The 16,910-nt window shown below is 47.9% G+C and overlaps 1 protein-coding gene across 1 annotated transcript; it reads right to left on the reverse strand.

Moving 5' to 3' along the window:
- Positions 1-225: 225 nt before the first annotated feature.
- Positions 226-2,930, reverse strand: PtA15_12A10 (uncharacterized protein; the record flags this gene model as incomplete). The annotated part of the gene is made up of 2 exons (XM_053161687.1): positions 226-2,660; positions 2,726-2,930. The coding sequence occupies 2 exons, from the start codon at positions 2,928-2,930 to the stop codon at positions 226-228; spliced, it is 2,640 nt and encodes an 879-aa protein (XP_053025580.1).
- Between the last annotated feature and the right edge of the window lie 13,980 nt (positions 2,931-16,910).

Genomic DNA, 16,910 nt, shown 5'->3' on the forward strand with positions numbered 1-16,910 from the left:
GGGCGGCAAGGAGCCGCCGCTGCCCTCTCTTGTCGTTTTGACCCGAAGCTTGTGCGGCCGCACGACACCCTTCTTTGGAAAAGGGATCATCGGATTCGGAGGAGCAAACCATCCAGACATGATGGATGTTTCTAGTTATAAAAGCAAGCAATTATTGCCGTGGGTTGCAGCTGCTCCCCGTAGCTCAGAAGCATTACAAAAAGATCTATGTAGTTGAGGACAGCTCTAACTGTATGGTCTCAAATATAGCTCGACGTGGATTGGCTTGGTCCTCCCGAGTTTCTGGGGGAGGGGCGGCATGCCGGGGCTGATGGGGTCCTTCCAGGGGATGTTCTTGTGCTGTTTGATGATCTCGAAGGTCTTGGTCTCGCGACTATAGCTCTTGGGCGTCCCGTTGTAGATCTCGGCGCTCTTGCTCATCAGGAAGCGGAAGAAGCTCTCCTCGTGTTCGAAGAAGAACTCCCACTTCTCCCCGCTCGAGCTCTTGTAGTAGTCGCCCAGGATGTGGACGCCTGCCTTGGCCAGGAGCACGTCCGCCGCCGTGAAGATCGAGTAGATGTTCTCGGCGATCGTCGGGTGGTCCATGACGAACCGCTTCTCGTCTCGCCGGCTCGAGACCAACGCCTCGACGATCAGCCGCAGGATTTTCTCGTTCCTCAGCCTGCTGGGACCAGAGAGACCTCCCTCCCCGGCCGGCGCCTCACGGAAGCAAGCCAAGAACGACAGCTGGACGCGCTTCTGCTCGTCCATGAACTCTCGGCTGAACACCTCGCAGCAGAAGCTCTGGAGGAACTTCTTGTTGATCTCCCAGACGATCACAAACACCTTGTCCAAGACCTGCTCCAGCGCGGCGTCCGGCGTCCCCAGGATCTGGTGCTTGGCCAGCCCGCACACCGTCCGCCCGGCGAAGCCGGCCAGACGCGCTTTGATCTGCTGCACGATCCGGCCGGACGTCGGCTGGAACACGCGGTGGAACTTGCTCCGCTGGTGGATCTGGACCCGCGAGATCCAGGCCCACTGGATGTCGCTGCTGTTCTGGTATTCAAACACCTCCCGGGTCGTGGACCGCTCGACTTCGCCGAGAGAGCCGAGCTCGAAGACCGGCCGGCTCGTGTAGCCAGCAAGATCGAGCTGTTGCTGCTGCTCGGAATCCCCGGCCATCGACGCGAGCAATTCTGTGGGGAAGAAGGCCCTCCAACTCGCGGGGAACCCAAGCCCCCGGATGGTCGAGCCCAGATCTTCCAACTCTTGGGCGGTCTTTTTCCGGAAGATCTCTTTTAATAGTCCCGCTTCGTCCCGAGAATTCCCGCCATTTCCAACAATAGATGCCCGGTGTTCCTTGGCCCCGAGGCCGTAGTAGTAGCCTACGATTTCCACAGCAGCTTCATACATCTGCATCCGCGGTTTTGATACAAAAAGGGGCTTTTCAGGCTGTTCTCGCTGGGATACTTGGTATGCGCTGATGTCTATGTTTGCATGAACGGCCCGTAGAAAGGAGTGATAAACCTTCACTTCCTCGCTTTCTACAACATTCCCCGGATCCAGCTCACATGAGAGCTTCAAGTACCTGTCACACCCCCGTAAGAATAGCGTAAACCAACTTGCAAGCTTCTTTTGTTCTTTAAGGTAAGAGATTCCTGAGTGTTTGTTCGCTACATTTACCAAGAATTGGAGATTCACAATGCACATCATCGTCACTATGTCTCTGAATCTGCTTTTTATCCCCTGATATTTCCCAAGAATCTCTTTGGATTTCCTTATTTTGGTTTTGTATTCTAGGTGTCTGTCGAAGTAGAGTTTTGACCAATATCGCAACGGCGAAAACACACTTTTTGTGAGATCTTCAAGGAGCAAATCTTTGAGCTTACTCCGTATTATTAAACCAGAAGTCCACAATTCTGGATTACTCTCTTGATATTCACTTTTGATAATCGCCAGAATCTTCGGAACTTTTCCAAGATATTGGTTGTTGGGATAATAATCACTTTGCTGGGTGCATGTTACGAAATCCACTTCATGTCCTTGGGAGTCCATTGCAGGGATATCTTCATCCATATGATCTTCTACCCCATCATGGACATTATAAGCTAACAGGCTAGTTGAGTCTACATTTGCTACAGGACTGCCGGTCACTGGATGGAGTTCAGCTGCTGAGTCTTGGTTGACATTGGCAGAACTTGGGCCTGCTTCTCCAATTTCCCTCGCCTTCCCGTTGAAGCCAGCAGAGAGTGCGCCAGGCCGCGAGCTTGAGCCCATCTCAAATGAATCCAAAATCGGGAAATGCTCATTAAAGCTTCCGCGGGCCCATTCACTGACCCGAGGTCCTGCTGGGGATTGTGCCAGGGAACTTGGTCGACCCAAATGCCCAGATGCATGCTGACCCGCAGAAAAAACGTCAGCCAACCTTTGTTTCTTGGATGCCGGCTGGAAAGTGTTCTGAAGTCTTCTGGATGATGTATTTGTTCTGCTGGGAGTTATCTTCTTTGTGGAAGGTTGGCCTTCTGGATGTTCCTTTTGGGCTTGAGGAATGCTATGACTGGCAAAATTCCCAAATCGCCAAATCTGGTTCGATGGATGGTGTTTTTGTTCTGCAATGTGAGCAGGTCGAAGAGCACTCGATGATGGGATGTTCTTGGCTTTCTGTTCAACAAGCGGTTCCTCTATAATAAGGTTGAAAATTGTCAGTGAGGGCTGATATTATAGTGACAGGTGCAAATGAATTTACCATGCTTCTTCATACCCATCAGACGATTTACACCGAAGCCCTTTGCAAATTGGTCTTGCTCCTTGTGACGTTTGGGTTTCTTCTTAAGCAAGCCTTTTCTAAATTCACCGGGTTCCACAAGACCTACCAAGGGAGTTGCTTGGTCCGTTTCTTTGTCCAAGATTGAGACAGCATTCGCAAGCAAGCCAAGACCTGGCGTTTCCATTCCTGAGAGGAAGTGAGAATGGATTAGGGCTAAGAAGAGAGGACCTAAGTGGCACCATTTTTTCATTTTAGTATCCACAATTTCGCTTTCTGAGCCGGCGCCGGTGGGGAGAGCACTGTGTAATACGTGGCTCTTTGTTACTCTTTGGCTGTTTGTTACTCTTGCACGTCTTTTAACCTAGGAGAGAAATACTCATAGCTTATGATCACATCATGAACAGTGTTTGATGATTTTGAATGTTTCATGGCTGCGATTAGTAGCTCAACCGTTCCACATTCGTATCGTTGAGTCTTGTCTGAAAATGTACACATGTTCATGTCGACAACAGCCACAGACTGGAAAAACAAAACGGACTACAAAACAAGTCCTATCGAAGTCCAATGTCTCGGTGGCGAGCCGTCAGTATGACCTGGGGAATCTTGGGTGAAACAGTTATAGATTGATATCGATCTTTTGGGTGTTGGACATATAAGCAGAAGGCTACGCGAAGTCTAAGATATACCGTAGCTGGACTAAAGCAATACTGTAGCACTCTCACCTTTGAGCCCTAAAGCAAGAGTAGATTCTTGTTCCTTGGGTCATTTAGGCTGCTGGCCCTCACTTAAAGTTAGGCCCCTCTTTAGTGCTTTATTCCTCCCACTCCAGAAGTACAGTCTTCATCATTTCCAAAGCATAGAGTATATTTCACGCCTGCCATGTGAGAATAAGGAGTGATAGTAGGAAATTCAACAATGCTTGGACAAAAACCACTGGTACACGGCACCGTGTCCGGAATGAGCGCTGTCAGGTCAACGCGCCTTAATATAGCGCTGATGAATATTTAGTTAAAGAGTCAACAGGGTCTGAAGGAGAACCCGCGTCTTATGGAATGCGTAGCACGTCAGGAGAGCTAGGGAGGAGCTCCCCAAGATGTCCGCGTATGGTTGGCTGGAGGACCTGCGCCGAGTTGCACCTCTGTTACCCTTTTCCTTTTCCGACCGGGTCACTAGAGCGCCGGAGACACTCCGCAGAGAGATCCTACATCTAGCGCAGCAGAAAGCGGCAAGAGAATCAGGAGAGACAATGACTTCCTGTTGTGTCTAGAACCCTCCCAGATTTGAATTTACACCGGCTAATTATTAATTTTTGATGAAAACAAACATATTTCTCTAAGCCTGGGATTCATCAATGTCATGTGGGCTGGTTGTGATTTGATGGGTGTGTTAAGTTGGGATCTACGAGGGTACCTAATTCAAGGGGCCATCCCGCAGGGCCCTTCCGATTCTCCATCCTGTCCGCACAATGAAGTTTTAACCACTCCTCCCGAGGAGGGATGGAATTTTTCAAGTTATGTAATTAGGCCCTTGAGCTTGTTGGAGCGGCTTCTGCAGCTGCGTCACCTCTGAGGGAATTTTTGTGTTGGGAGGCATGGACAGGAGCTCATCCTACCGCTCTCTAACCAGCGGTCATTCAGAACAGCAGCAGAATTTTTGGTACATTGCTATGGGGCTCAAGTAGCACCACGACAAGATCACCAGAATTTGAAAGAATTTGTTCAAATGCCTCCAAGAAACACATTTTTTTTCGGATGTACTTCGCGCACTGCGAAAAACTCGTCGCGCACTGCAGGGGGCGTCCACTCGACGTCCCGGCCACAGTGCGCGGAAGCTCAAAACGCTTCGCGCACTGCAGAAAATAAACCATGAAATTCTCATTTTTTTTTCTGCCAGCCGGCAGAGGGGATCTTTCTTGCCCCTCCTCCATTTTCTTGGGGTATTTGGACCCCCCAGCATGACATAAAAAAAGGATGATAAAAAAATACAAAAAATAAGCGGAGCGCCTCCCCGGGGCGCACCCCCCCGGGATTTTTAACCTGCTAAAAAGCCATGGATCGGGTACCCAGCCCCTCGAAAACAGAGTTCGAGGGGCAGAAGTACATACCCCATGACTTCGCCGTGCGGATGGCCGGCACAGGCTGGTCCTGGAGCGGAGTACATGCACACTCCCCCGATGACCGGCCAGCACGCACGTGGAGTGCAAATCACCGGTCATCAAGGGGATTACGCACTCCTCTCGATGACCGGAACGGTCCCGCTTATCGAGAGGAGTAAACACACCTCTCGATGACCGGAACGGTCCCGGTTATTGAGAGGATTAAATACACCACTCGATGACCGGAACGAACCCGGGCATCGAGAAAATAATCATCTTGATGACCGAGTCTGCTGCGGTCACCGAGTAGAGAAACACTCCCTCAATGACCGGAGCAAACTGTTCAAGGAGAGGATTGATGAACGGTTCGCTCCGGTCATCGAGAGGAGCACTTAATCCCCTCAATGAATGGAACGGACCCAACCATCGAGAGGAGGAACACTCTCGATGACCGGGTCTGTTTCAGTCGTTGAGAGGAGCAGTGTTTACTCCTCTCGATGACCGTGACCGGGTCTGTTCCAGTCGTCGAGAGGAGAAGTGTTTACTCCTCTTGATGACCGTGACCGGGTCTGTTCCAGTCGTCGAGAGGAGTAAACACTCCCCTTGACGACTGGAACAGACCCGGTCATCGAGAGTGTTCCTCCTCTCAATGTCCGGGTCCGTTCCGTTCATCGAGGGGATCAATTGCTCTCGATGACCGGGACTGTTCCGGTCATCGAGCGGAATGCTTAGTCTCTCGATGACCGGGACTGTTCCGGTCATCGAGAGGTGTGTTTACTCCTCTCGATAAGCGGGACCGTTCCGGTCATCGAGAGGAGTGCGTAATCCCCTCGATGACCGGTGATTTGCACTCCACGTGCGTGCTGGCCGGTCATCGGGGGAGTGTGCATGTACTTCGCTCCGGGACCAGCCTGTGCCGGCCATCCGCACGGCGAAGTCATGGGGTATGTACTTCTGCCCCTCGAACTCTGTTTTCGAGGGGCTGGGTACCCGATCCATGGCTTTTTAGCAGGTTAAAAATCCCGGGGGGGGTGCGCCCCGGGGAGGCGCTCCGCTTATTTTTTGTATTTTTTTATCATCCTTTTTTTATGTCATGCTGGGGGGTCCAAATACCCCAAGAAAATGGAGGAGGGGCAAGAAAGATCCCCTCTGCCGGCTGGCAGAAAAAAAAATGAGAATTTCATGGTTTATTTTCTGCAGTGCGCGAAGCGTTTTGAGCTTCCGCGCACTGTGGCCGGGACGTCGAGTGGACGCCCCCTGCAGTGCGCGACGAGTTTTTCGCAGTGCGCGAAGTACATCCGTTTTTTTTTCTAGACATATGGTATTCAAAATTGCATAAGATTTTTTTACATAAAATCATAAACTGCAATTTTGCCTGGGAGATGTCACTTTAAGTTTTATGCACGTTGACATCTCCCAGCCAAAATGGGCTTTATGATTTCATGTAAACAGTGGCATATGCAATTTTGAATACCATAACAGACATCTCACCATAACAATAAGGGATATGTACATTGGAATGTGCAAATGAGAGGAAGATCAGGGATAGATGGATATTGTTTTTGGTACTTGGAGGAATATGGTTGCTTTTTTGAGGGTCATGCATCAGTTCCTCAATGATTTGAAGGAATCAATCCAGAAAGAAATGATTTTGTTCTAGTTTGAGAAAATATTGCCATGGGATGATGCCTTGGAGCTTAAAAATCAGTGGTCAAAAATTTAGCTCACTGCATCTTGGTCAGCTGTGTATGGTCTTAAACATAGCTTGATGTTGATTGGTTTGTGCCTTCCAAGTTTTTGGGGAAGGGGAGTAATTTCTTTGTCAATTGGATTCTTCCAGGGGATGTTTTTGAATTCTTTAAGGATACTGGAGGTCTTGCTTCCCTCACGAGGGGTAATTGGCCTGCTGGTGTATAACTCAGCACTCTTGCTAATGAGAAAGCTAAAAAAACTCTCTTCTTTTCCAAAGAAAAACTTCCACTTGTCTCCATTCTCGTTCTTGTAATATTCTCCAAGAATGTTCACTGCAACTTTTGCTGCAATCACATCCTCCTCTAAAAATATTGAGAAAATATTCTCAGCAATTGTGGGATGATCCAATATGAACCTCTTTTCATTTTTATGATCTGAAACCAATGCATCAATCACCAAATATGAGATTTTATCATTTTTCTTTCTGCAGATATCGATTCCCAAGAGATTATCCGGGAATCTCTCTTCTGTCAGTTCATGAAAGCAAGACAAAAATGAGAGCTGGACCAGCTTTTGTTCTTCCATGAAATCTTTCCCAAAAACTTCACAGTGGAAACTTTGGAGAATCCTTTTGTTCAATTCCCAAACAATCTCAAATATCTTATCCAAGATATGCTGTAAATTCTCATTGGAAGTTCCCAGGATCTTTTGCTTGACCAGTCTAGAAAAATTCCTTCCGGCAAAATCAGCCAAATAATATTTGATTTGTAGGATAATTGTGTCAGAAGATGGCTGGAATACTCTGTGAAACTTGCTTCTCTTGTGTAACTGAACCCTTGAGATCCATGCCCATGTTATGTCTTGGCTGTTTTGGTATTCAAACAACTCCCTTGTGACAAAACTCTGGATTTCTCCTATGGATCCTATCTGAAATATTGGTTTGGTAAGGTAACTATCAAAATGGATTTTTTGCTGATGGGAAACAGTAGCAATTGAAGTGAGTAATTCTTTTGGGAAGAAGATTCTCCAACTCATGGGAAAACCAAGACTCTTCATTGTTGAATTCAAATCTTCCAATTCTTGAGTTGTTTTGTTCCGAAAGATCTCTCTTAATAGTGAAGTTTCATCACAAGAATTCTGGCCATTTCCAAGAATAGATCCCCATTTTTCTTTTGCCCCAAGTCCATAGTAATAGCCTACAATTTCAACAGCAGATTCATACATCTGTATCTGTTGTTTTGATACAAAAATAGGCTTTTCAGGTAATTCTCCCTGGTATACTTGATATGCAGTGATGTCTACGTTTGCATGAACTGACCGTAGAAAAGATTGATAAACTTTTACTTCCTCCTTTCCTAAATCATTTTTTGGATCTATTTGATAGAGCTTCAAGTACTTGTCACAGCCCCGTAAGAATAGTGTAAACCAACTTGAAAAGTTTTTTTGTTCTTTAAGGTAAGAGATTCCTGAGTTTTTATTCCCCAAATTTGACAAGAATTGAAGATTCACAATACCCATCATTTTCACTAAATCTTTGAATCTACTCTTTATTCCATAACATTTACCAAGAAACTCTTTTGATTTTCTTATTTCAGTTTTGTATTCTAGGTGTCTGTCAAAGTAGATTCTTGACCAGTATCGCAATGGGGAAAACAAAGCTTTTGTCAGATCCTCAAGTAGCAAATCTTTGAGCTTACTCCAAATTATTAAACCAGAAGTCCATAATTCTGAATTTTTATCTTGATCTGTAATTTTGACAACTGTCAAAAAATTCAAACGTTTTCCAATATGGTTGCTGGGATATAAATATAAATAACTTTGCTTTGAGAATGTTACAAAATCCACTTCTTCTCTCTGCACATTGATTGGGATATATTCATCCACATGGTTTCCTACCCTCTCTTGGACATTAGCTAATTGGTTGGTTGAATATAAATTTTCTACAGGACTACCTTCCATCAAATGGAATTCTGGTACTGTTTCTTGGTTGAAATTGCTAGAACTGGTGCCTGCTTCTCCAAATTTTCCCACCTTTCCATTGAAACCAGCAGAGTTTGCTCTGAGTTGAGGTAGTGAGCTTGAGCCCATATGAGATGAATCCAAAATCTGGAATGTATCTTTGCTTGTACACTTGCTAACCCAACACCCTCTTGGGGCTTTCAGGGAGCTTGATTGAAGAAACAGCTCAGCTGCATACTGACCCGCAGGAACAGCAAGATCTAACCTTTGTTTTTTTGATACCATCTTACAAGTTTCCTCAACTCTGATGGATGATGAAGTTTTTCTGCTCATAGTTTCTGTTAAATTTTTGTCTTCTGGATATTCTTTCTTGGATTGAGGAATTTCGGGACTGGCAAAAGGCCCAAATAGATCAAAATCTTTTGATGTTCTTGGATGGTGTTTTGGTTCTGGAACATGAATAGGTTGAGGAGCAGATGATGGTAAGTTGCTGCCTTGAAAAACCTGCTTAAAAATCTGTTCCTCTATAATGTTGAGAATTGTCAGTGGGGACTGATATTGTAGTCACAGAAATTTGCAAAAAAAATTGAATACTGTGCTTCTTCTTACCCATTGGAAAATCTATAATTGAGCCCTTTGCCAATTTCCGCTGCTCCTTTTGAAGATTGGGTTTCTGCTTAATCAAGCCTTTTGTAAATGCACTTGGTTCTATGAAACCTACCAAGGGAGTTGCTTGATCTTTTTCTTTGTCTAAAACCAAGACAGCATTTGCAAGCAAACCAAGGCCTTGCATTTCCATTCCTGAGAGTAATTGATAATGAATCAAGACTAAGAGAGGACCTAAGTGCCAGCATTTCTTCATTTTTTGTTCAGTTTCACCTGCTGAGCCCACGCTGATGGAGGAAGAACTGAGATATGTGGCTCCTTGCTAGTCTTTCCAGGTTTTTAAACAAGGAAAAAAATACATAGCTTGTGATTGCATCAAAATTGTATGCTGATTTTGAATGTTTAATTACTGCGGCATACCTGGTTAGTAGAATGTGGTATATACAGCACATGAAGTGAAATTAATCACTTACATTTTCACATGGACCTATCAAAAACAGTCAGAGACTTGAAAAAAATGCAAAACAAGTTCTGTCGAAGTCTATTGTATGACCTGTGGAATCTTTGGTAAAACAGTTATGAAATTGTACTATGAAACTCCAGGACACATTCAAGGTTTCTCTTGTCTGAGGAAAAATTCATACCCTTTCACTAAATTCTCATAATTACTGGACCTGCAGAGAGGGGCTGAAAATTTGACCTGGCCACACTAAAAACCATGGGGTACCCATAATTTTTGTCTGCAACTTATTCCTGCCACTTCTGAGTCTCAAAAATTAGGTGTGAATTTTCTATGCTCTGGAATGGTTGTTGATAAATGCATGCCTAAAAAATAGCACATGCCAACAACTACACCTCTCAAAAGCCAGTGTGAAACCAATAACTCCAGCCCTCTTTTGGCCACACACCAACCTAACAGCAAGGCCTCACAAAACAATTGGTGTCTTGATCCCACGCACCAATTATTTTGGAATGCTGAGCCTAGAGAATGTTAAAACAGACCCGGGTCCCCTTTGCACTGCCGGTACCCGTGCAGATTTTCCCAAAAATGGGCACCCAGCACTGCCTGGTGGGTACCACGGGTCTTTTAGGTGGGTATCAGTGGTACCTGCCAGCTTTTTTTAATCAAACAGGTCATCAAGAGGTGCCCTTGATTAACGGAATGGATGAGTCATCAAGAGGTCCTCCCCTCAATGACCAGAACAGGTTGTTCATCAAGGGGAGGACCTCTCAATGAACCAAACAGCAATGACTGACCTGTTCCATTCATCAAACAGGTTGGTAATGGTCATTGAGGGTACTCCCTCAACAACCAGAACACACTTGTCATTGAGTGGAGTTGTTACTTCCCCCAATGATTGCACCAAGACTTGTCCTGGCCAATGACCAGTCTATTGTCAGTCATCAAGGGCAGGTCAAAGCGGGCCAAGGGCCAGGGGTCCAGGGGTTAGCCAATTAACCCAACGGGGGAGATGGTACTTATGTAGTGTGACCCCGCCCCCTGCAATCCCACAAGAACATTCACAAGGATGTCACGGAACCCTCCCCGGCAAGAATCTTAGGCCTTGACTCCCCGCGCCCTCCTATTTCAGCAGGGAAGTACTGACCACTTCCTCTGAGCTAGGTGAGCACTCAAAAATTCCCTTAACTCTCTCCCTTTCCTTCTCTCATATCAGTTGTATGTAGAGTGAGAAGGGAAGTACTGACCACTTCCTCTGAGCTAGTCTTTTGCAATAGAAGCCTTTGGTTCTAGAATTCCCTTCAAGGCCTGAGTGCCTTGTCCCTGAGCCTGAAACCCTATCCCTGAGCCTGCAACCTGCATCCCTGGGCCTGCCAGTGAAGATTCTATCTGAGACTCTTACGCTTAGGGGTGGTACCTGGGTACCACACCACTTTTTCCCCCCAAAAAAAACCGCCACCCAGCACCGCATCTGGAACCACCTAGCGGGTGCTGGCGGTGTGGAACTCCGACTGGTGCTGGGCCGTTGGCAGTTACTGGAAGGGATGAGTGCGCCTTGGCGCTGCCTTCAAGGCGGTCCGGGGAAAAAGAGTCTGAGGAATTGAGGTGACAGCAGAAGTTGGGGGGGGGGGGGGGGTATTTATTGAGAGACAACAGGAGTTAGATTCCCGTTGGTGGTGGTTGGTCTGAAAGGACTCAGGAAAGAATGCCAGTGAAGAATCCGGGGAAGGTTGATCTCTAAAAGGACTCGGAAAGCTGGGACTTGGTGCGGGCTGAGAGTGGAGAAACTCAGAAGCTTGTGTAACTGAATTGGGATCAATAAGATTTGGATTTGGATTCTGATGGATGATCTGAAAAAGAAAGGTTCAGACAAAGTCGCGTGCTGTCCCATCATCTGAGTTCAGGCTGAACTCAGATTCCGGGGTTGTGACACCTGTGGACAGGTCATCAAACACCTGCGCAGCGGGCTGGGTTCAGGTGTTTTTCCAAGAATTCCTCTCTGCATCAACAGACAATAATGGAATTAATAAGAATACAAACTCTTTCAACTCAACTTCACCAACCCCTTTAATTCTTTAAACACACTGCACCCCCTTGTTCTTATCTCTGACCCCTTCCCCGTTGTTCTTGGATTTATTGGTGAATATTTCTCCTAGACACTCACTCCACTTGGGACACTCAGTGCACTTGGGAGACTCAGTCCAATTGGGACACTTGGTCTTGGCTTTCTCATTGAAAATTGCTTGTAGCCACATGGATTACTCAACTCTCTCATCAACAATTACCTTCAGCTTAATTCCCCATCCAGGATCTCTTCCCTTTATTTGCTCTGAAGTATTTTCCCTTTCCAACCCGTACTGTTGTAACTCCCTCCTGTATATAGAGAGGGAGAATGTGAAGCCTTTGACTTCAGCAGGGTTTCACATGAAGATTCACTGGATGGTGACCCCCGCACAGACAAGTACTTATACCCAGTCTCTTCCTTTTCTTGTCTGGCAGAGATCTCTCCTCTCTCCTGGCTTATTAAGCCTGTTTCCTTTCTCTCCTCTTTCTCCCTCATTTTGTCTTGTTTTACTTACCACAAGAGAGCTCTCCTCTCTCCTGGCTATATACCTGAAATGCAGCAACCAGCCCCATGTTGGTAATCAAATTTTTTTAGTCTGTTTAGCCTTTTTTCTTGTGCCCCTCAACAAATCTCACTGAATGACTCAGCTGAGTCCTTACAGCATCTATCATCTATTTTGCAAGCATATTTCTGTGAGTCATTCACAGCAAGGCCAACTGAGCTCCCGGTATGGACTCCTGTCAGGGCTGAGCTGAGGCAGTTGGTTGAGGGGAATTTGCTTGAGTGCTGCCCTCGTCTGTGGTCCTGCAAAAGTATTTGGATACGGGTTGAAAGATGTGATAGCGGTGGGAGGGAACGAGGGAGTTGGAATACCCTCGGCGGTTTTGGTTGGGTAGAAAAGCTCGGAAAGAAGAAAGAAACTCCAGGAGAAGCCGGCGCGGTCGTCGGAGTATCAGGAAGTGATTAGATGAAGGGAGAAACTCAGAAGACTCGGGTACTCAAACTCAAAAGAGGATGTGGGGATGGATCGACACGGTCCGGGATCAATAAGCTCAGAAAACGTGATGATATCTTCTTCCTCTCCCAGGAGACCAGAATACCATGCGGATTCCCCCTCCAAGTTTGGCTGAACTTGGATTCAGGCCCGCGACATGCCGCGCGACGAGCCCTCGTGCCCGCCGCGCCCCTACAACTAAGATGAGCAAAGGAAGAAAAAAGAACAACCAAAGAGACGAAACAGCAACAGAGGTTGAGGAAACAAACAAAACCAAAACAAACCCGCCACCAACTCAACCATCCAACGCGCGCAAGGAAGAAACATAAAAAAAACATATGTAAAGAAATAATAAAAGAAAGAGGAATCAAAGACAAAACAACCAACAAGAAGAAAAGAAAAGGAAAAGAAAGGAAGGAAAAGAGAGAGAGAGAAATGAGAACAGGAGCCTGGAAAGATCTTGAGGATGTTGCTCGCGCCGCCCGCCGGGTATTGAAGGTCTTGATGATCTTGAAGCCTTGTTCCTAGTGTCTTGACCCTGAGTACGCGCCAGAACTCCACATCTCCTCCCAGATTGCAGTCTGTCCCTAGACTGCGCGCCGTTCCTCGACTACATGCTGCCGGACAAAGAAGGGGAAAATCAAGACGGGGTGGCTCACAGAGTGGCATGTAATGCTATGGAAGCGCGTAGAGGACCCTCAAGATGCATACACATGGGAGGACTTACTTTTGTCCTTCCATGTCCTTGCGAGAGAAGTATCTCTTGACCTGATCCGCCGCAAATTGCCGCTTAAGTTTGGTGCCATCCAATTCTGCCAGGATGTAAGAGCCTCCCTCGACTTGACGCACGACGCGGTAGGGACCGTTCCACCTGTTTGCAAATAGTTGGCCCCACTGCGTCTCCAGTGCCCGGTTGTACACCATAACCATCTTGCCTGCCTCAAGCGCGTCGCGAAGCCGATCTGAGTGCTTGCCTTCCCAATATCTAACTGACTCGCCGCGTGACTCCATCATTTTCCGGTAAGCAATTTCCCGCGTTTCTTCGCTCCTCTCCAGCTGTCGGGATCTAGCAACTAAAAGGTCGGAGGTAGTGCGCACCGCTTCCCAATCGATGCCCAGGTAGGATTCCATTTCCAGATCGATCGGAAGAACAGCTCTCTGCCCGAAGACCAACTCATACGGGGAATATCCTGTGGTTCGCTTCGTAGAGATCCTATCAGCAAAAAGGACCAAGGGAAGAGACTTCTTGCAATTCTTGCCGCTCTCTCCCGCCAGTTTGAACAGCGCCGCCTTCAATGGTGCGTGCCCTCGCTCGACCATGCCTTGACCTTCGGGGTAGTAGGGTGTGGACACTCGATGCTGCCCCGGCAGGGTGCGGAGCATATCCGCCAACGCACCTCCGAACTCCGAGCCGCCGTCCGTCGAATAAGCTTGGGCTGGTCCGTAACGCATAATCCAGTGTTCCTGGAGGAAGGAGGCTACGGCCTCAGAAGTTAGATTGTTTAGGATTTTGGCCTCTACCCAGCCGGAGAAGTCATCTCGCGCGACAATGAGATACTTAGCTCCACTAGCCTTCAAGTGCACTGCGTCCATTTCCACGCGTCCAAAAACTGTTGACTCTCCCGTCGGATACCGCGGCTCCAGAGGCCCCTTAAGACTACGCCGCTGACTAGCATCACAACTCTGGCACCACCGAGTCACTGACTGCTTGAGGGCCTGCCACCAAAACCGCTCAGACACGCAGCGATAAGTTTCCGTCACTCTGCGGTGCCCTAAATCTTCATGCAGCTTTCGAAGTATTTCTTCCTGTTTCGCCGGAATCGTGATGACAATACGAGACAGCAGACTACCCCTTTTCATGAGGCGCCCCCCTTGCAAGAAGAAATCCGAGGACCGCCTTCTCAAAGCTCGAAACTCTACCGCATCCATACCCTCGGGCTTCGCTAGCGTCGACAGAAACTGCTCCATCCATCGCCAATAACCTTCTTGATACCCCGAGTACTGAACAGAATGCACGCGGTAGGGGTCCACGGGTCGGATGAACGGGGCTTCCTCGTCGAAGTCGGAAGGGGGATCAGATTCGTTGTCACCTTGTGGGCGCCGTGACAACCCGTCCGGCATGGTGAACGATTTCCCGGGACGGTGAACGACGTCGAAGGAAAAAAGCTGGATGAAGGATACCCAACGCGTCATTGGTGCGTTGGGCAAACTTGGAGCGTTGATCATTTGAACCAAGGACTGAGCATCCACTTGTAGCTCAAAATGCTGACCCCACAATACCGTTTGGAGCTTCTTCAGTATCTGGGCGACACCACATAGCTCTAGCTTTGCCTGCAAATATTGTGACTCCACATCCGAGAAGAGCAGAGACTCGTAAAGCGCCGGACGATCCAAACCGTTTGCGTCTTCCTGAGTAAGCACCGCCCCCGCGGCATGAAAGCTAGAGTCCACCGCAAGCTTGAGTTTCCCCGCATCTGGCCCGTAGTCGATCTTAACCAAGACTATGTCTTTCCCAACGATGTTCTTGAGTTCCTGAAAGGCCTGTTCACATTCTTTGGTCCAATGCCACTCTGCATCCTTGCGCGTCAGCTGGCGGAGGGGAAGACAAATCTGAGACAATGACGGGATGAAAATTCGGACGTAGACGACGACACCCAGGAAACCTCGCACTTCAGTTGCGCTGGCAGGAGTTGGCCATGACACAATCTTGTTGACTTTCCCGGCCGCCATTTTCCGGCCCTCCTTACAAACAACGTGGCCCACAATTTCTAAGGCGGGGACGCAGGCCGCAAGCTTCGATGCAGAAACCGTCAGACCAGATTCCTCAATCCAAAAGAGGATGCGTTCCAGGACCTTGGCGTACTCCCAAATGAAGCGTTGAATTCCACGATGCCAGGACAAAAGCTCGCCGCCGTAGTCAGACTTTGGGCCTTTGATGCCCCCGTCGTCAATGAAGATGCCGGCGTGCTCAGGGATCTTGTCTTGTAGTATCCAAACCATTTGCGCTTGGTAGACTGCTACTGAGTTTGTGGCTCCTTGAGGAAGTCGGGTCAACTGGAACCGACCTAGAGGCGTGTCGAAAGTAGTTAACGGCCGAGAAATAGGATGTAAAGCGCGCTCATCGTAGCCGCCCATAATATCCCCAAGGCCGTAACACGCGCGGCCCGAGAAAGACTCAACAAATTCCTCCGTAGCCGGAGGAACCCCGGCGTCCCAAATCGTCACCTTATTCAGAGGTTGCAGATCATGCACTACCCTGAGTTTGCCATTTCCCTTTAGAACGCAGAAGACAGGGCTAGAGTAGCTTGACGTCGACTGCTTGTATAGACCGTTTCGAACCCTTTCCCTGATGATGCGGATATACTCCTCAATCTTGGCGGCTGGAATCGGAATCTTCCCCTTCTGCCACGGTTCATGTTTGATGACGGGGATGATATAAGGGAGTCCGTAGGTCTCCTTCAGCAATCCACGCTCATCCTCGGTGAAGGCAATGGCAAGGTTGCGTTCCGCCAGGACGTTCTTGATCAAAGACAATTTGTCCGGGTAGAGCCAGCCCTCCAGGCCAAAGTTAACCACCAAAAGGCGCTCCTCAGATACTCGACCCTTGGGTACAAACGGTCCAGCTAGTGAGCAAGATAAACCTTGATACGGGTCGCGCGAAAGAGGCGGGCGACAAAGCGGAGGGTTCAATTCCTGAGGCATCGGCTGATTCACCGGTTTGACCTTCTTGGCGACTGGTTTGTACTTGGCCGCCAACACCAAGTAGCCGCCCTCCTTCCATGATTGCACCAATTCCACTTGCGCGCCGTACCGGAGCCCGCAATCCAGAAGAAGACTCGTCCGATGCTCTCCCCAACTCCCGAATGCTGCCTTATCTGAAAATGAAAGTCCAGCCGGGAATTTTTCGCTCACTTATGTGGCACGGGGAAGGTTTTTCGACAATTGGGGAGCATCACGCCTCGGTGTGGTAGACGGAAAAGTGGAAAAATAAAAAGTTTTTTCTATGCCACATAATTACTCATACTAGGCCTCAAGATACCATCAAATGGACCCCAGAAATGGATTCTACGGCCAATTTCACCCTAGTCACCACTGGAAGCACCCCTGGACCCCCTCTACTGTGGAAGTTACACCTCATGGACACCTATCACACGACCAGCCCCAGTAACCCAGCTGTCACCTGCCTCAACCCAAGTTTCACAGTAGTACACATATACACATCACAGGATACAAACATACATCTCACTGTCAGGCTACACCCATTACATATTAACTACATACACTCCTTTATAT

This window comes from Puccinia triticina, chromosome 12A (genome assembly GCF_026914185.1).
Source record: "Puccinia triticina chromosome 12A, complete sequence".
NCBI lineage: Eukaryota > Fungi > Basidiomycota > Pucciniomycetes > Pucciniales > Pucciniaceae > Puccinia > Puccinia triticina.